This window comes from Heterodontus francisci, chromosome 6 (assembly GCF_036365525.1).
Source record: "Heterodontus francisci isolate sHetFra1 chromosome 6, sHetFra1.hap1, whole genome shotgun sequence".
NCBI lineage: Eukaryota > Metazoa > Chordata > Chondrichthyes > Heterodontiformes > Heterodontidae > Heterodontus > Heterodontus francisci.
Genome location: NC_090376.1, coordinates 131,348,543 through 131,363,906, shown reverse-complemented (window position 1 = coordinate 131,363,906; position 15,364 = coordinate 131,348,543). Strand labels below are relative to the sequence as shown.

The window sequence follows — 15,364 nt, the reverse complement described above, 5'->3', positions numbered from 1 at the left end:
TCAGGGAGTAGCACATTTATTTGTTTAAATGACTTTCAGGTAAGCACATCACATCAAAGGAGTATTTTTTTAAAAATCTATTATATTTCATTTAGGGAGACCATTATTTATCCATTTTTTGTTTGTAAACATACAGGAGGCTATCCAACTTTATTTAAGTGTCAGCCATGACTCAATGGGTAGCACTTTTGCCTCTGAGTCAGAAGGTTGTGGGTTTAAGTCCCACTCCAGAGACTTGAGCACAAAATCTCAGCTGACATTCGGAGGCACTGCCCTCGGATGAGATGTTAAACGGAAGCCCTGTCTGCCTTCTCTGGTGGATGTAAAAGATCCCATCGCACTATTTCGAAGAATAGAGGAGTTCTCCCTGGTGTCTTGGCCAATATCGAACATCGCTAAAAAAAAATTATTTGGTTATTATTACATTACTGTTTTGAGCGACCTTGCTGTGTGCAAATTGGCTGCAACTGTGTCTACACTTCAAAAGCATTTCATTGGTTGTAAAGCATTTTGTAACATCCTGCGGTTGTGAAAGGCACTATATGAATAGCAAGAGCAAAATACCGAGGATTCTGGAAATATGAAACAGAAACAGAAAATGTTGGAAATACTCAACAGGGAAGGCAGAATCTGTAGAGAGAGAAACAGAGTTAATGTTGCAGGTGAATTGGTGAACGGTTTTCGACCTGAAAAGTTTGCTGTTTTTCTCTCTCCACACTGCTGCCTGACCTGCTGCACAGTTACAGCATTTTCTGTTTTTTTATATATGTATATAAATAGCAAGTCTTTCTTTTATTGTTGAAATCAATTACTCGTTTACCCTTTTAGACTTTTAATTATTCAACTTGTACTAGTGGATCCAGACTTGTCCCCGTGCTTTATGTTACTGAGCACTCCTTGAGTAATGTTCTGCAGTGAAGTGTTGGTGTGTAATGAATGCAGTGAGGGGTGGGGTTTCAGTGCAGGTTTACCTGCCCTCTGCATGTTGTCACTGTTAGTTGTCACTTTCCTCCTCGTCCCTCCCCTTTACTCACGTGGCCCAGACAAAGTCATTTTCCAGTCAACGTGAAGAAAAAGCCTTTCTCTCCTCCTCCTTTCCACTTGTGGGCAAGTCCAAGCTGGAGCCAGCCCCCGGGACACAGGAACAAGGTAGCCAAGTCGCTCCGGCAGGGAGCTGCCCGCTCACTCGCAAGTAGCAGCAGAGCTGGAAATCGACCCAGGAAAGGTACAAGCGCTAACCTGCGCTTTGCAGGGATTCCCCTGTCTCCTCGGGGGCTGCACAGGGATGGGCTGATTCCCCCCAGCCAGCTGGAGAGAGAGAGAGAGTTCATTTGTCTTGTGTACAGTACAAGGAAGGCCACGTTTTGAGTGCATGTCGTCTGGTCGTTTTGTAAAATTGTATTCTCTATTATCTTAAAACAGAGAAGGATCCCGTCTGAATCGGAGACGCCGTCTATTTAAATGTTCAGCGAACAGGCTGCAAGCAGAATTCACTACCTCTGTCCCCAAACTCTGCTTTAATCATCCTCATAATTTCACCCTGGAGGACGCGAGAGATTCCGTCTCAGATTCTTGGTTGAGGTTTTATTTTGTGCGGAGGGCAGGTCATTAAGTGGGTCAAAATCGAAAGGTTATTGACGTTTGCGGATCGTTATGTAATCGGAAACTATAATGCATGAAGTGTTTGAGTAAAGAGATCGCAAATATTGATAATAAAGCCCCTTCACATTGGAAAGGGAGGTACGTCGCAGAATCTTGGCTGCTGAATATACATCTGGTAGAAGTTGGCTTGTATGCTGTGACAGTAATCGGACTTGCCTGCATTTCAAAGCAAATGGCCCAGGGACCTGGGAGGCTGTTAGTGACGAGATCCTCCCACGTGTCGTTCTTGAGCAGCTGAAGCACCAACTGCAAGGATAAGGGGAAAAAAAATTAAGCTGCATCTTAGCAAACCTGATTCTGCCAGTCAGTACGAATGGAGGAAGACAAGAGCAACCAAGCACAGCCGGAGGGAAAGAGTAAACTTGAGAAGAGGTTTACCTTGTGGTACATGGGCTGCTCCACTCTGGACCGGCGGACAACCCTGCCCATGTTGCCCTGGCTGATGGCTGAGATCCGCAAGCGCTGTGAGAAGCAAGAGCCAGGGTCATCATTGGCGGCACGGGAGGTTCTTCTCACCCTCGTACCACCTCTCATCAGGTGCGTCCCCCAAGCCACCAGCAGCAACACTTCAGTCTTCATCTTTGAGCATAAGGCACAACACGTCACCAGGTTCATCCACAACAGCCATGACCTTACCTACTTCGCTTATCTAATCAGGACCCAGCCTGACAACCCTGAGTCTGAGATGGCATGCCATGTTTTCAGAGCCACAGACCCAAACCAGGTAGGTGATTGATTGGATGGCTGGAGCATGAGGGTGTGAAACCAGGGTTATGGTTATTGACCACACAGCTTTAGACGTGTGTCTGAGTGTATATTTGGTAAGGTGACCTGATCAATTGAACCAGTTGTAAATGTAATGTTAACCATAGTCCAAACTGAGCTATTCTGGGTTGCCAGTCTGGAGTTGATACAAAATAAAATGTTGGCTAGAAACTGATTTTGAATGTCGGTCACATAACTAAAGGTTTCAATGTAGCTTTTAATTGAAATGTAAGTGAAATCAAATACTTAATTGTTTATATCGGATAATAAAGGGAAGTGAACTGGAAGTTTTTGATGATATAAAATATCTGGAGAAGCAGCACGTCTGAGAAAGCTTTGCTATAAAAGTACAGTGTATTATTCAATTTTGACTGTTGCCCTGGCTTCTTGCCAAACCTACCAACACAAACAGAAATGAAGAGTCATGTTTGTGTCTTAACAGACCTTTCTCCTTGTGTGGGAGCAAGAACAACGGTAGATCATGTTTGTTAGATTACAACGGTAAATTTACAATACCGGATTGTTTTGATATGAAGTATGCCTTTATTATCTCTCTCTATATTATATATATATATACACACATTAAAAATCTGTAATACAGTTCTGGATAAAACCTGTGCCCCTTTAAGAATTGTCCATGTGTGTGCTTTACATATATGTGTATCTTCAGCAATCAAACACTAAGAAAAAAACAGATTCTGTTCTACAGTAATATGCTGTCACTTTGTTAAATGAGCAATGGCGTTTAGTACATTTAAAAAAAAACTATAGATGCAGCGTTTTTGTGAATTAACTGTGGAGAAATCAGAATCGGCTTGCCTCCTGTAAAAAGCCAGGCAAAAGCTCAATATGTAAATTACTTGGGCAAATGCAGTTAATATTTACTGAGGTTGAATCTTGATAATTGTAGATTTTTTTCACATTAAAAATAAATGACCAAGATCAAATGTTTAGTGAGATTTCATGGCGGGTATAAATCTCAGAAAAAATCCGGAATTTTGTAGAGTTTTTCCTGGCTTCTCTGATAGCCTTTACATTGAAACTATTTCCACTAAGTATCTTGGGATAAAATGATTCTGTTATCCAGGCTTAAAGCCGCTGTTCCATATGTGCTCACAGGTGAATGGTAAACAGTTGACTTTCTGTGTGCAAGTGCATAATGATTGACTACAGGGGGTATGGCTTCATTGCAAGTAAGCAGGCAGTGTGAATGGGTTCACTGTAGTTGGGTATGTGACATTGAGTTGAGACAGGGTGCACTTGTGTGCAGTGTATACTGAGATTTGTTCCCTGGTTTAATTTGATACATATAAATGTAAAATAGAGGTGATGTCTACATTTTTTATTACATTTTTGTCAAATGACAGTATTTTTCAAAGAACTAATTCTTACTTTGTGAGCCATTAGGATTGGCTGCTACCAATCCCTTTGTTCCCTGTGAAGGGTCAAGTAACATTACAATATAAGAGGAGCACATTGTGATTCCTTGACTTTAGCTCCACTAACTGATGCCTCATCTTGTATCTAAAATTAGGATCCATCAGTAGCAGCAATGTGTCAAAATGGAATTCCATGATGTTTTCAGTCTATATTTGGAATTGGATTCGCTTAACACTGCGTGCAGAACAATCATAAAGCTTTCTGTACTTTCCATTGAAATATATGTACGTCTCAACTCAGTGTGCACTTAGTTTGTTCACATATCCCCATCTCCTGAAAGGTACAATGCAGCAATATTTTAGTCTTGTGCATTTTGTGCACCATATTGCAGCATATTTGTCCTTTTTATGTAGAAGGGTCTCACCAGTATTGGTGATCTTCGGGAGTTCTTCTGTGAGCGTGAAGGAGCCACGGTCCTGGTGACCACATCTGGAACTCAGTGTTACAAGGAGGATAGAGATAAAGGTTTGGAATTAACACAGGTCAAGACAGCTAAGTGCTTCTGGTAACAGATTAGTGATGGGACTTCAGTCAATGGATCAATGAGTTCATTCAATACACTACTGCAATGTATCTAATGTACAGCTTATTTTAAAAAAATCAAGAACTGGCTAGAGTTATGAGGTACTGTATTAACATTTAATTTTTAAAAAATCTTGAAAATTCTATATTTGAGGTAATAAAGCTTCAGAGTCACACAGCACAATAATGACTCAGAGTCTCACAGTTGAGCTAACTGTGTTAGATTTATAGCATTCTGGCATATAGACAATTCAGGCAGTGCAGCAATATTTTGTACAGTAAAACCAATGACATCACTGACCATAGAGAACTGAGGAGAACAACCCAATTCCCAGACCTAATAGTCATTACTTATTAACTAAGTCATAAAGGCTTAATGCTCAGACCCATAGGATATAGATTGGTATTCACAGCTTAGTCTTGTCCCAGTGGGTAGATGGAGAAAAGGAAGAAACACAACCAAGTATGAAAAGGTGGAAGCTCTGTCTTTAAACATCTTAAGGGAGCAAGGATTGCCTCAAAATAGTTTTCAGTGTCCTGTGTTATGAGCTCTGTTTGCTCTTTGACAATATGGTGCAGTTGGCAATCATTTTGTCTAGCTGCCCAGGTAATCCTTCATAAGGTGTATTTTTCTATTACCTCGAGCTTGATGTTTGCATGACTGATAAATCTGGCAGCCATCTTAAGTTTATAATTTGGAGCTAGAATCAATCCTGAGGCCTCTAAGACCATTGAAGAACAGACATCAGTCTCTGATGGACTCCCTTGATAGCTCAGTGGGAAAATGCAGCAGGTGGTGTGGTACTAGTCCAGATTCAACAGGACAAGTCCCTGTTCTGTGCTGAGATAATCTTAACGTGAGTTGGATTGGTGCGGTGGGCATTGGTGTCCGTGAGGGGAATGATCGGATTGCCTTCTCTTGTCCATTATGTAGTGAGGCATACTTTGTTTCAAAAAAAACATGCTTGCAGATCTTAGAGAATGACAGGACTGAACATGATTGTGATGCTCTTCATAATAAAATAGTTTGCTGATACTGTCCAAAAGTGCAAACACAAAGTGACTATGTGAGCAATATACAGGATAATTACTCATAAGTGTTGCACCCAAGGGCTTTTGCAGTTAAGTTTCTAACTATTTATTATTTTGATCTCACTATTAATTTTGCTGTGATCTGTTGATTTTGTCCATTTACTGTTTCAACATCCATCATTTTTCTGACCACATTTCCCTTTTAATTTTTCATTCTGCTTTCTTTGTCTGGTGTATTCTCATTTGGCCTTCTCTCTCCAGCACTAGGGAGGGTGGGTGGATGACCTGTCTCAGGTTTTCATGTGTGCTGCACTTAATCCGGTTACCAGGAGGGTTCTTACAGCTGCCTGGTATCGATGCTCCCTCTAATGTTCCCTTTTCCCTGTAGGGAAGCTCTTAACCTCTACTCAACACCCCCTCAGTGTTACATCTGAGGTCGAGAGCTCAATGGAGTGGGGAATCAAATCTTCCATTCACTGTGTTCTACTACATATTCTGCAGCATGATTCCACCTTCTCCTGTATGTTTCTTTTCAAATTATTGAAGCCACTCATAGTATATAAGAGATTGAACTGTTTTACGTAAATATCTGTGTGAGATATAAGCAATGCAAATGCGCAGGAGCACATCTTCATTCAGATTTATATCAAATCTATAAAACATTTTTAAAAGAAGATAAATATCGAGCACCACTTCAAGACAAACAATTGAGTGGGCCACAGGTTCCAGTTGGTGAAGGGTGAATTTAAAACTGGTGTAAGAAAAAATGTCCTTATATAAATAGTAAGCAGCTCTTGGAATGCTTGTCCAGGAGGTGAAAACCTTAGACTCATTCGAAAGCCAGTTGAATGTTATGATTGAGGGCTGGGAGTCTGTAGACTTTCTACTTTTATTTCAGATTTCCAGCAGTTTTCTCTGCCTTTAGTCAGCAGCCTTGTTTTGAAGAATGGATAGATGGATGAGCTGAGTGCCCTTCCTTGCCAGCTTACCTTGTCTTTTAGATCAGTGGTTCTCCAACTTTAATGGTTGAAGGAGTCCTTTTCAAATGGATTAGTGATCACGGACCCCCCCCCACCCCCCGCTCCCCATCTAAATTATACTATATGATACTCATAATATGAAAGTGCTGGTGTTTTATAATGCTTTTAAGATAACAGATATTTACTTGCAGGTATCAGTGAGATGGGTGTGCCTACTTTTCACTGCAGAGTCTGTCTATCCTTGTGTGTTCCCCTCCTCAGTGTGACAGCCAGCCTGCTCTGCACTGCACTTGGCGATCGCACCAAGCCAACCCCTGGCTGCTGTTCGTTTGCGTACTCTTGATCACGGTGACCTGGGCGATCGCCCAACCGCTAGCGGAAGGCTTGCCCGGTAAGCACCGGCACATTATTCCACTGACCCCCTGGAAAGCCTTTGCAGATCCCAGTTTGAGAACCACTGTTCTAAATTCATTGGGTTCAAAAAGGAAAACTGAATATTGTTCTGAAACATTCTGCATTTACCTAAAAAGCCTGTGTGTAATTATACAGAATCTTGTGCAGCAGCCAATAATTATACTACTGTGTTAGGTTGAAGTGAGAATCTATTTTACCGCTGTGTGATCACATCCCTGGCATCACCAGTTCTAATTGCTTTACAGCCGAGTTTTCAAAATTTTGCTTTGCCTTTCTTTGACCTTGTCTCAGAAATAAATCCATGTAAACTTCTGTCAGGATAAAGACATCATCTACTCAGAATACACAGGTCTGCATCAGGAAGCATTGGAGACCAGAAATTCAACTGACATATGTATGAGAATGGCAGCTAGGGAAATATATTCTCAATTTTTTAAATGTCATCTGTAACTCCTCTTGTCATCTGAAATTGTTTGAAAGATGAACTGGCCCCACTTCATGTTTCCTATGATTATCAATTGGATTTAGGGTCGAGTCATTTATTCAAACCAACAAGTTACCAACAACAACAACTACTATTTATGTTGCCATGCTAGGTCTCCCACCTGCCAAGAATGAGGCACATCAATTTTGTCATGAACATTGATTTGGAACTGTTGTTGGAGCGAGGAAATTACTTGTTAGACAGATCAGCCGTGGCTGGAAAAAAACATTTACATACTAACAGACATCGAAGGTGAGGAAGCGCATTCCAGGGCCTGCTAAGGAGGATAAAATCCACAAGGGCCAAGACTGGTTAGGCCAGCTGGTTGTTCCAGGGTTTTCTTTTGAACCTGCCACAGAGAGTTTGAACTCAGAGTGCCTATTTGCTCCTGAACTGAGAAGATCTCTCTCCAGTCTGCTCCCATCTCTTTTTCACAAGCCTTTGAATCCACTGAAGACACATGAACCCAAGAGAGAAAAGTCACCAACAGCGAACAAGGTTTAAGAAGAATACTGGGCCCCAACAAAAAGCAAGATCTACCTAAAATCAAGGTCTGTACAGTGAGCTCAAAGAACCATAACAACTCTTCAGAAATAAAAACAAGAAATGCTGGAAATACTCAGCAGGTCTGGCAGCATCTGTGGGGAGAGAAGCAGAGTTAACGTTTCAGGTCAGTGACCCCTCTTCAGAACTGGCAATATTAGAAATGTGAAAGGTTAGAAGCAAGTAAAGTGGGGGTGGAGCAAGAGATAACAAAGGAGAAGGTGTAGGTAGGACAAAGTCACAGAATAGCTGACCAGAAGGTCGTGGAGCAAAGGCAAACAATGTGTTAACGGTGTGTTGAAAGACAAAGCATTAATGCAGATAGGGTGTCAATGGACTGAAAATTGAACAGTTGCAAGTACAAACATGAAATAAAAGTGGGTAAGCAAACTGAACAAACTAAGATGAAAAAAAATTTAAAAAAGGAAAAAGAAAAAATAGATAAAAATAAAAGTAAAATGGGGGACTTGTCATGCTCTGAAATTACTGAACTCAATGTTCAGTCCGGCAGGCTGTTGTGTGCCTAATCAGTAAATGAGATGCTGTTCCTCGAGCTTGCGTTGATGTTCACTGGAACACTGCAGCAATCCCAGGACAGAGATGTGAGCATGAGAGAGGGGGGAGTGTTGAAATGGCAAGCAACCGGAAGCTCGGGGTCCGGCTTGCGGACTGAGCGGAGGTGTTCCGCAAAGCGGTCACCCAGTCTGCGTTTGGTCTCCCCAATGTAGAGGAGACCACATTGTGAGCAGCGAACACAGTATGCTACATTGAAAGTAGTACAAGTAAATCACTGCTTCACCTGAAAGGAGTGTTTGGGGCCTGGGTTAGTGAGGAGAGAAGAGGTAAATGGACAGGTATTACACCTTCTGTGATTGCAGGGGAAGGTGCCATGGGAAAAAATGGGCAGGTATTACACCTTCTGTGATTGCAGGGGAAGGTGCCATGGGAAGGAGACAAGATGGTGGGGTTAATGGAGGAGTGGACCAGGGTGTCACGGAGGGAATGATCCCTTCGGAATGCTGACAGGGGAAGGGAGGGGAAGGTGCGTTTGGTAGTGGCATCACGCTGAAGGTGGCGGAAATGGCGGAGGATGATCCTATGGATATAGAGGCTGATGGGGTGGAAAGTGAGGACCAGGGGAACTGTGTCGCAGTTCTGGGAGGGAGGGGAAGGGGTGAAGGTCGAGGTGCGGGAAATGGGCCAGACACGGCTGTGGGCCCTGTCAACCACAATGGGGGGGAATTCTCGGTTGAGGAAAAAGGAAGACATATCAGAAGCGTAGAAGGTAGCATCATCGGAGCAGATGCGTCGGAGACGGAGAAACTGGGAGAATGGAATGAAGTCCTTACAGGAGGCAGGGTGTGAAGAAGTGTAGTCGAGGTAACTGTGGGAGTGGGTGGGCTTATAATGGATATTAGTGGACAGCCTATCCCCATAGATGGAGACAGAGAAGTCGAGGAAGGGAAGTGTCGGAGATGGACCATGTGAAGGTGAGAGAAGCGTGGAAATTAGAAGCAAAGTTGATAAAGTTTCCCAGTTCGGGGCGGGAGCAGGAAACGGCACCGATACAGTCATCAATGTACTGGAAAAAAAGTTGGGGGAGGGGGCCTGAGTAGGAACTGGAACAAGGAATGTTCGATATATCCCACAAAAAGACAGGCCATAACTAGGACCCATGCAGGTACCCATAGCAACACCTTCTACTTGAAGGAAGTGAGTGGCGTTGAAGGAGAAGTTGTTCAATGTGAGAACAAGTTCAGCCAGGCGGAGGAGGGTCGTGGTGGATGGGGACGTTATTCTATTTTATTTCATCTTAGTTTGTTCAGTTTGCTTACCCATTGTTTTTTTTCATGTTTGTACTTGCGGTTGTTGAATTTTCAGTCCATTAACACCCTATCTGTACTAATGCTTTGTCTTTCAACACACCGTTAACATATTGTTTGCCTTTGCTCCACGACCTTCTGGTCAGCTATTCTGTGATCTTGTCCTATCTGCACCTTCTCCTTTGTTATCTCTTGCCCCACCCACACTTCACTTGCTTATAACCTTTTACATTTCTAATATTTTCTAGTTCTGAAGAAGGGCCACTGACCTGAAACGTTAACTCTGCTTCTCTCTCCACAGATGCTGCCAGACCTGCTGAGTATTTCCAGCATTTCCTGTTTTTATTTCCAGCATCCACAGTATTTTGCTTTTATAACAACTCTACAGATATTGCCTCAAACTTTTCCACTTTATTTTTCTTCTGCTCTTCATGCATATGCATGCTAGCACGGGGCACATCGTGTATCCATAAACGTTAACCGAATTTCAACTTTTCTTCTTTAAACCTAAGAAAGCCTGTTTGTGCTGGTTTCTTTGCCTTATAATTGGAAAGCGGTGAACAAGGATTCACTAAGGGGGAGTTAAAAACACAGTGAGTTTAAAATTAAACCCTGTTATGGTATGACCAGGTGATGGCTGAGAGGGACCCCTAGACACCTTCCTCACCTGGTCGTAACAATGTTTATTTAGTGTCTTTTATGTAATAAAATGTCCCAAAGCGTTTCACAGGAACATTATAAAACAAAATTAGACCCTGAGCATAAGATGACGTAAGGGTATATGACCGAAAGCTTGGTCTAAGAGGTAGATTTTAAGGAGCGTCAAAAAGGAAGAAAGAGAGGTAAGAATTGGAGAGGTTTAGGGAAGGAATCCCAGTGGTTAGAGCCTAGGCAGCTGAAGGCATGGCACCACTGGTGGAGCAATTAAAATTGGGGATGCTCAGGAGGCCAGAATTAGATGAGTGCAGATAGCTTGGTGGGGGTTGTAGGGATGAAGGAGATTAGAGATTATGGAGGGGTGAGACTATCATGGGATTTGAGAAGGATGAAAATTTTAAAATCAAATTGCTGCTTGACTGGGAGCCCTTGTAGGTCAGCGAACACAGGGGTAATAGGGGAACGGGATTTGATGTGAATAAGGACACGGGCAGCAGAGTTTAGGATGACCTCAAGTTTATGGAGGGTAGAATGTGGGAGGCCAGCCAGGAGTGCTTTGGATTAGTCAAGTGGTTGAACAACCTGGTTGAATGTTCCCGTGTACCCTGGGTGCATAACTATTCCATTGTGCCATCCATCAAATTCCAAGATGAATTTATATCAGTTAATGTGCGGCAATGTTTGGATTCAGTTGTGATCGGGTAGCAAAAAGCTTCTGATAGTGTTTGAATAAATGGAATCTCAATGTAAGTAATGTTTATGTGCTTACCAAAAATGAGCAGCATCTGGGAGTGGAACAGGATGGAGGGTGTGGATACAAATTCACACTTAAGATCCATCATTATCAGATTCCTTTATTTAGCTGTGCTGCTATCAAGAGGTCCTGAGGAGAGGTAGAGAGCTTCCTATTGGATGGAGGGAGAAGTTGAAGGATTAACCAGCGATACTGATCTCAGGTTTCAAGTGACACTGCTAGAATAAGCCTGAGAGCAGTTTATTCCATTATAGTCCAGGACTACTGGTTCACACACACATAGCTTCATAGGTTTTAAATTTTTATTTCCATATTGTAGAGAGTGCTTGACACAGGATGATCAAGAGGAGAATAGTGTGATTTTTTTAAAAAGAGGACTTTGGTCTGAAAGAAAGAACTCTTTTTTACTCATTCATTGGATGTGGGCATCTCTGGCTAGGCCAACATTTATTGCCCATCCTTAATTGCCCTTGAGAAGGTGGTGGTTAGCCACCTTCTTGAACCACTGCAGTCCATGTGGGATAGGTATACCCACAGTGCTGTTAGGAAGGGAGTTCCAGGATTTTGACCCAACTTGCATTTATATAGCACCTTTCACGACCACAGGACGTCCCAAAATGTTTTACAACCAATGAAGTATTTTTGAAGTTTAGTCACTGTTGTAATGTAGGGAAACAGTGGCAGCTAATTTGTACATAGCAAGCTCCCCCAAACAGCAATGTGATAATAATCAGATAATCTGTTTTATTGATGTTGGTTGAGGGATAAATATTGGCCGGAAACTGGGGAGAACTCCCCAGTTTGAAACAGTGTCATGGGATCTTTTATGTCCACCTGCGAGGGCAGATAGGGCCTCGGTTTAACTTCTCATCCGAAGGACGGCGCCACCAATCGTGCAGTGCTCCCTCATTACTGCAGTGGAGTGACAGCCTGGATTATAGGCTCAAGTCTCTGGAGTGGGACTTGAACCTACAAACTTCTGGCTTAGTCTGAAAGTGCTATCCACTAAGCCATGGCTGATACCTAGTAGCTGCTTCCTGCTCAAATTAAAATCCTGATTGGGAAATTGGCATAATGGCTGGATAACTGGCAAAATGGGTTTCTACCCAATGTTCGACAGGGAATGCCCAGCCAATTCCTGAAAAGCAGAAAGTCTACCTTACTTTGCAATGAAGCAGGGTACAATGTAGCGATTGTTGACCTGGATTCCAGTTCAGTCCATTCCCCAGTATAGTCATCCATCTGGGTCAATGCAGGGGCACGAAACCATTGGCATTACAAAGGTGATTGGATTGCACATTCTGTGACCTGCAGACTGCTGATTCAAACAGAGCTTGTGTAAACCTGTAGGCATGGCAGGAAATATATTGTGCTGCAGAACACCTCAGAATACTGCTTTCGCTTTCATGTTCCTTGGTTAAATTCCAATGAAGACTCACTATCATTATTGCTCCAATTGCTTGGTTGTTATGAGATCATCTTACTTTTCAAGTTTCCTGCCAATTAAAAAAATGAATAAAGCTGTATTAAATCTTTATTTAAATTACTGTAATCTAAATTAAAATGTATTGTGTATGGGGGAATAAACAAGCCCAATCTAGTTGTTGTATGTTGTGGTAATGCCGTAGTACAAATCAAAGAGAGAGAGATATGCAAGCATGATGATAAGATATGACCCAACGCCTTAAGTACCAGTTAATTGAATAATCCTAAATACAATAATTGTAGTGTTGAGCTGTGTATTTTCATTTGCCTAATTTGAAAGGATACTTGGAGCATTCATGTTCAAGGCAACACTTCCTGCACAGTTCATATTATAAAAATCAAGGTGCTACAAATAAGTACGACAACAATGTATGTTTCTATATTGCCTTTAAAATATCCTCAGTAGCACAAAATACAAATACATCGAGAGCAAAATTCCTCATCAATTTTAGTGTAAAAAGTGGCACAAAATGGGAGCACTATATTGGATTTTGAACTTTTGATGGCAGGTCCCGATTGGCTGTGTCATAATTCCGGTATCCCAGGAATTGAATCAAATTAACTGAGGCAAAGCAATCACTTCATCCATATCAGACTGTTCAACATGCATTAAGAATTGAGGTCTGACGTTAAAAAATAACTTTTTATCCACTCATTGTGTGGCTGCCTAATTTTTTTTATACCAATGAGAGTTCAGAAGAAATTGAATAGAATATTTTGCTGTCAATTGGTGTATTTTGTGGGGGGGTGGTGGTTGTCGGGTGAAATTGACAGTGATAAAAGGATTAACTGTGTCTTAGTGATTGCAGAGTAATATTACTTAATCTATTACTTCCCAAGCCTTCTGAGGCTAACTTCATCTTAATTATCATCTTCGCACCACCTTTTTCACCCTTCTTCCACAAAATCTTGTTGCCTGGTGTCAATTCTCAGCTTTGCAGTCAGATCTTGCTACAGTTCCCCACCTGTAGAAATACCATTCAACTTTTATTTCATCTCCGCAATATCACATGCTGGGTACAACACAAGGGTCAAGAAATGCATTGACATTGCATCCATTTTACAGGCATAAAACTGGTGGCTAAGCATCCAATATGCCAGGCGGTGTGCGTGTGCGCATTCTGCCCCAGTTGTGTGCAGCCCATCATATTAGTAAAGTGTGCAGTACAGGGGTCCAGGGCCCATGCCTGAAATAGGCGTTATGGCCCTTTACATAACTCTGGTTTTAGATCCCCTTCCTAAAATTGGGCTGCCTTGACTGCAGTCTGCGTCAGGCCTGCTGCACATTAACCAGATCCACTGTGGCCTAATACGCAGTCCTTTGAAGGACTGGTGGAGGCAACCACCAAAAAGTTAAGTTTTGCAAAAAAGAAATATTATCTTAGTGCACCTCCTAGCTGTGTGGTAGTCCCAGAGACTGTTCTCCGCTTGACCCACTTCTGATTGCCTTCATTCCCCACTCTCCTCCCGCCTCCCAGGACCTACCCACTGCCATTGTCTTGGCTCGAGATTGATCTCAGCTTCACTGTCTTTAAATAATCAAATTCACTTTCAGGATTCCAGTAGCTCTGCATTACTTGATTCAACATAACATGTCAGTTTTGAGAACTACAGGAGGTACTTGTTAAAGTTGGGCTTTTCAAGTTTAAATAATAAACATTTTAGTCTTCCCCTGGCTGCAGCTCTCGTTCGTTGAGTGACTTATTTTGCCAGCTTCTATGTAACACCTGACCTCACTGTTAGATTTATCTTCCCATTTAAACATTCAACACACTTCAAATATTCTAAAAAAAAAATTACAATATTCTCCTTGTTTTGATCTGTCCTAGCTTGTTCTCCTCAAGTTTCGTTCTTGGAGCCAAAAGATCTATAACCTCTCCTCTAAGAACTTTTACTTGTCAAGTTTATGGCATTACATCAGGCAGTCTGGCCAATCAATCCTTTTCCATCAATGTTAGCAATGCATCCATAAGTATTTAGAAGTTAATAATGTATATACTATTCTTAAATTATCCCAAAATCTTTGGTATTTCAATTTGTTACTTAGCATAGACAATGAAGGGTCTTGTGTCTATCTGAATCCCATAATACTAGGGTCAATGGTAAGCTTTCAATTGGAGTGGTACACCATCCATTGTCTCACCGATGAATGTAGGTATTTCATAACTATTTTGTTACGACCAGGTGAGAAAGGCGTCTCTCTCAGCCTTCACCTGGTCTTACTGTAACAGGGTTTAATTTTAAACACACCGTTTTTTTAAGCTCCCCTTAGTGAATCCTTTTATTTAGAGATACAGCACTGAAACAGGCCCTTCAGCCCACCGAGTCTGTGCCGACCATCAACCACCCATTTATACTAATCCTACACTAATCCCATATTCCTACCACATCCCCACCTGTCCCTATATTTCCCTGCCACCTACCTATACTAGGGGCAATTTATAATGGCCAATTTACCTACCAACCTGCAAGTCTTTTGGCTGTGGGAGGAAACCGGAGCACCCGGAGAAAACCCATGCAGACACAGGGAGAACTTGCAAACTCCGCACAGACAGTACCCAGAATTGAACCCGGGTCGCTGGAGCTGTGAGGCTGCGGTGCTAACCACTGCGCCACTGTGCCGCCCATAATCCTTGCTCACTAACTTCTAATTATAAGGCAAAGAAATCAGTCAAACAGGTATTCTTAGGTTTAAAGAAAAAAGGTTGAACTTTATTAAACTTAAACTAAACTTTAATTCGCTCCTCGCCTTGCCATTTCTTCCCCCTCGGTCACTTGATACCCGCTTCACCACCCCTCCCCG

The 15,364-nt window shown here is 42.2% G+C and overlaps 1 protein-coding gene across 8 annotated transcripts in view; it reads left to right on the top strand.

Moving 5' to 3' along the window:
• The first annotated feature begins 1,090 nt into the window (after positions 1-1,090).
• tbc1d4 (TBC1 domain family, member 4) overlaps positions 1,091-15,364 on the top strand; it is a 292,672-nt gene continuing 278,398 nt past the window's right edge. For 4 of the 8 annotated variants that reach the window (XM_068034309.1, XM_068034310.1, XM_068034311.1 and 1 more), the window contains exon 1: positions 1,091-2,386. In XM_068034309.1, coding sequence (XP_067890410.1) covers positions 1,976-2,386 — 411 coding nt within the window. In that variant the 5' untranslated portion in view covers positions 1,091-1,975. The remainder of the gene's footprint in view (positions 2,387-15,364) is intronic. The other 4 variants (XM_068034313.1, XM_068034315.1, XM_068034312.1 and 1 more) reach the window with 2 other exon arrangements.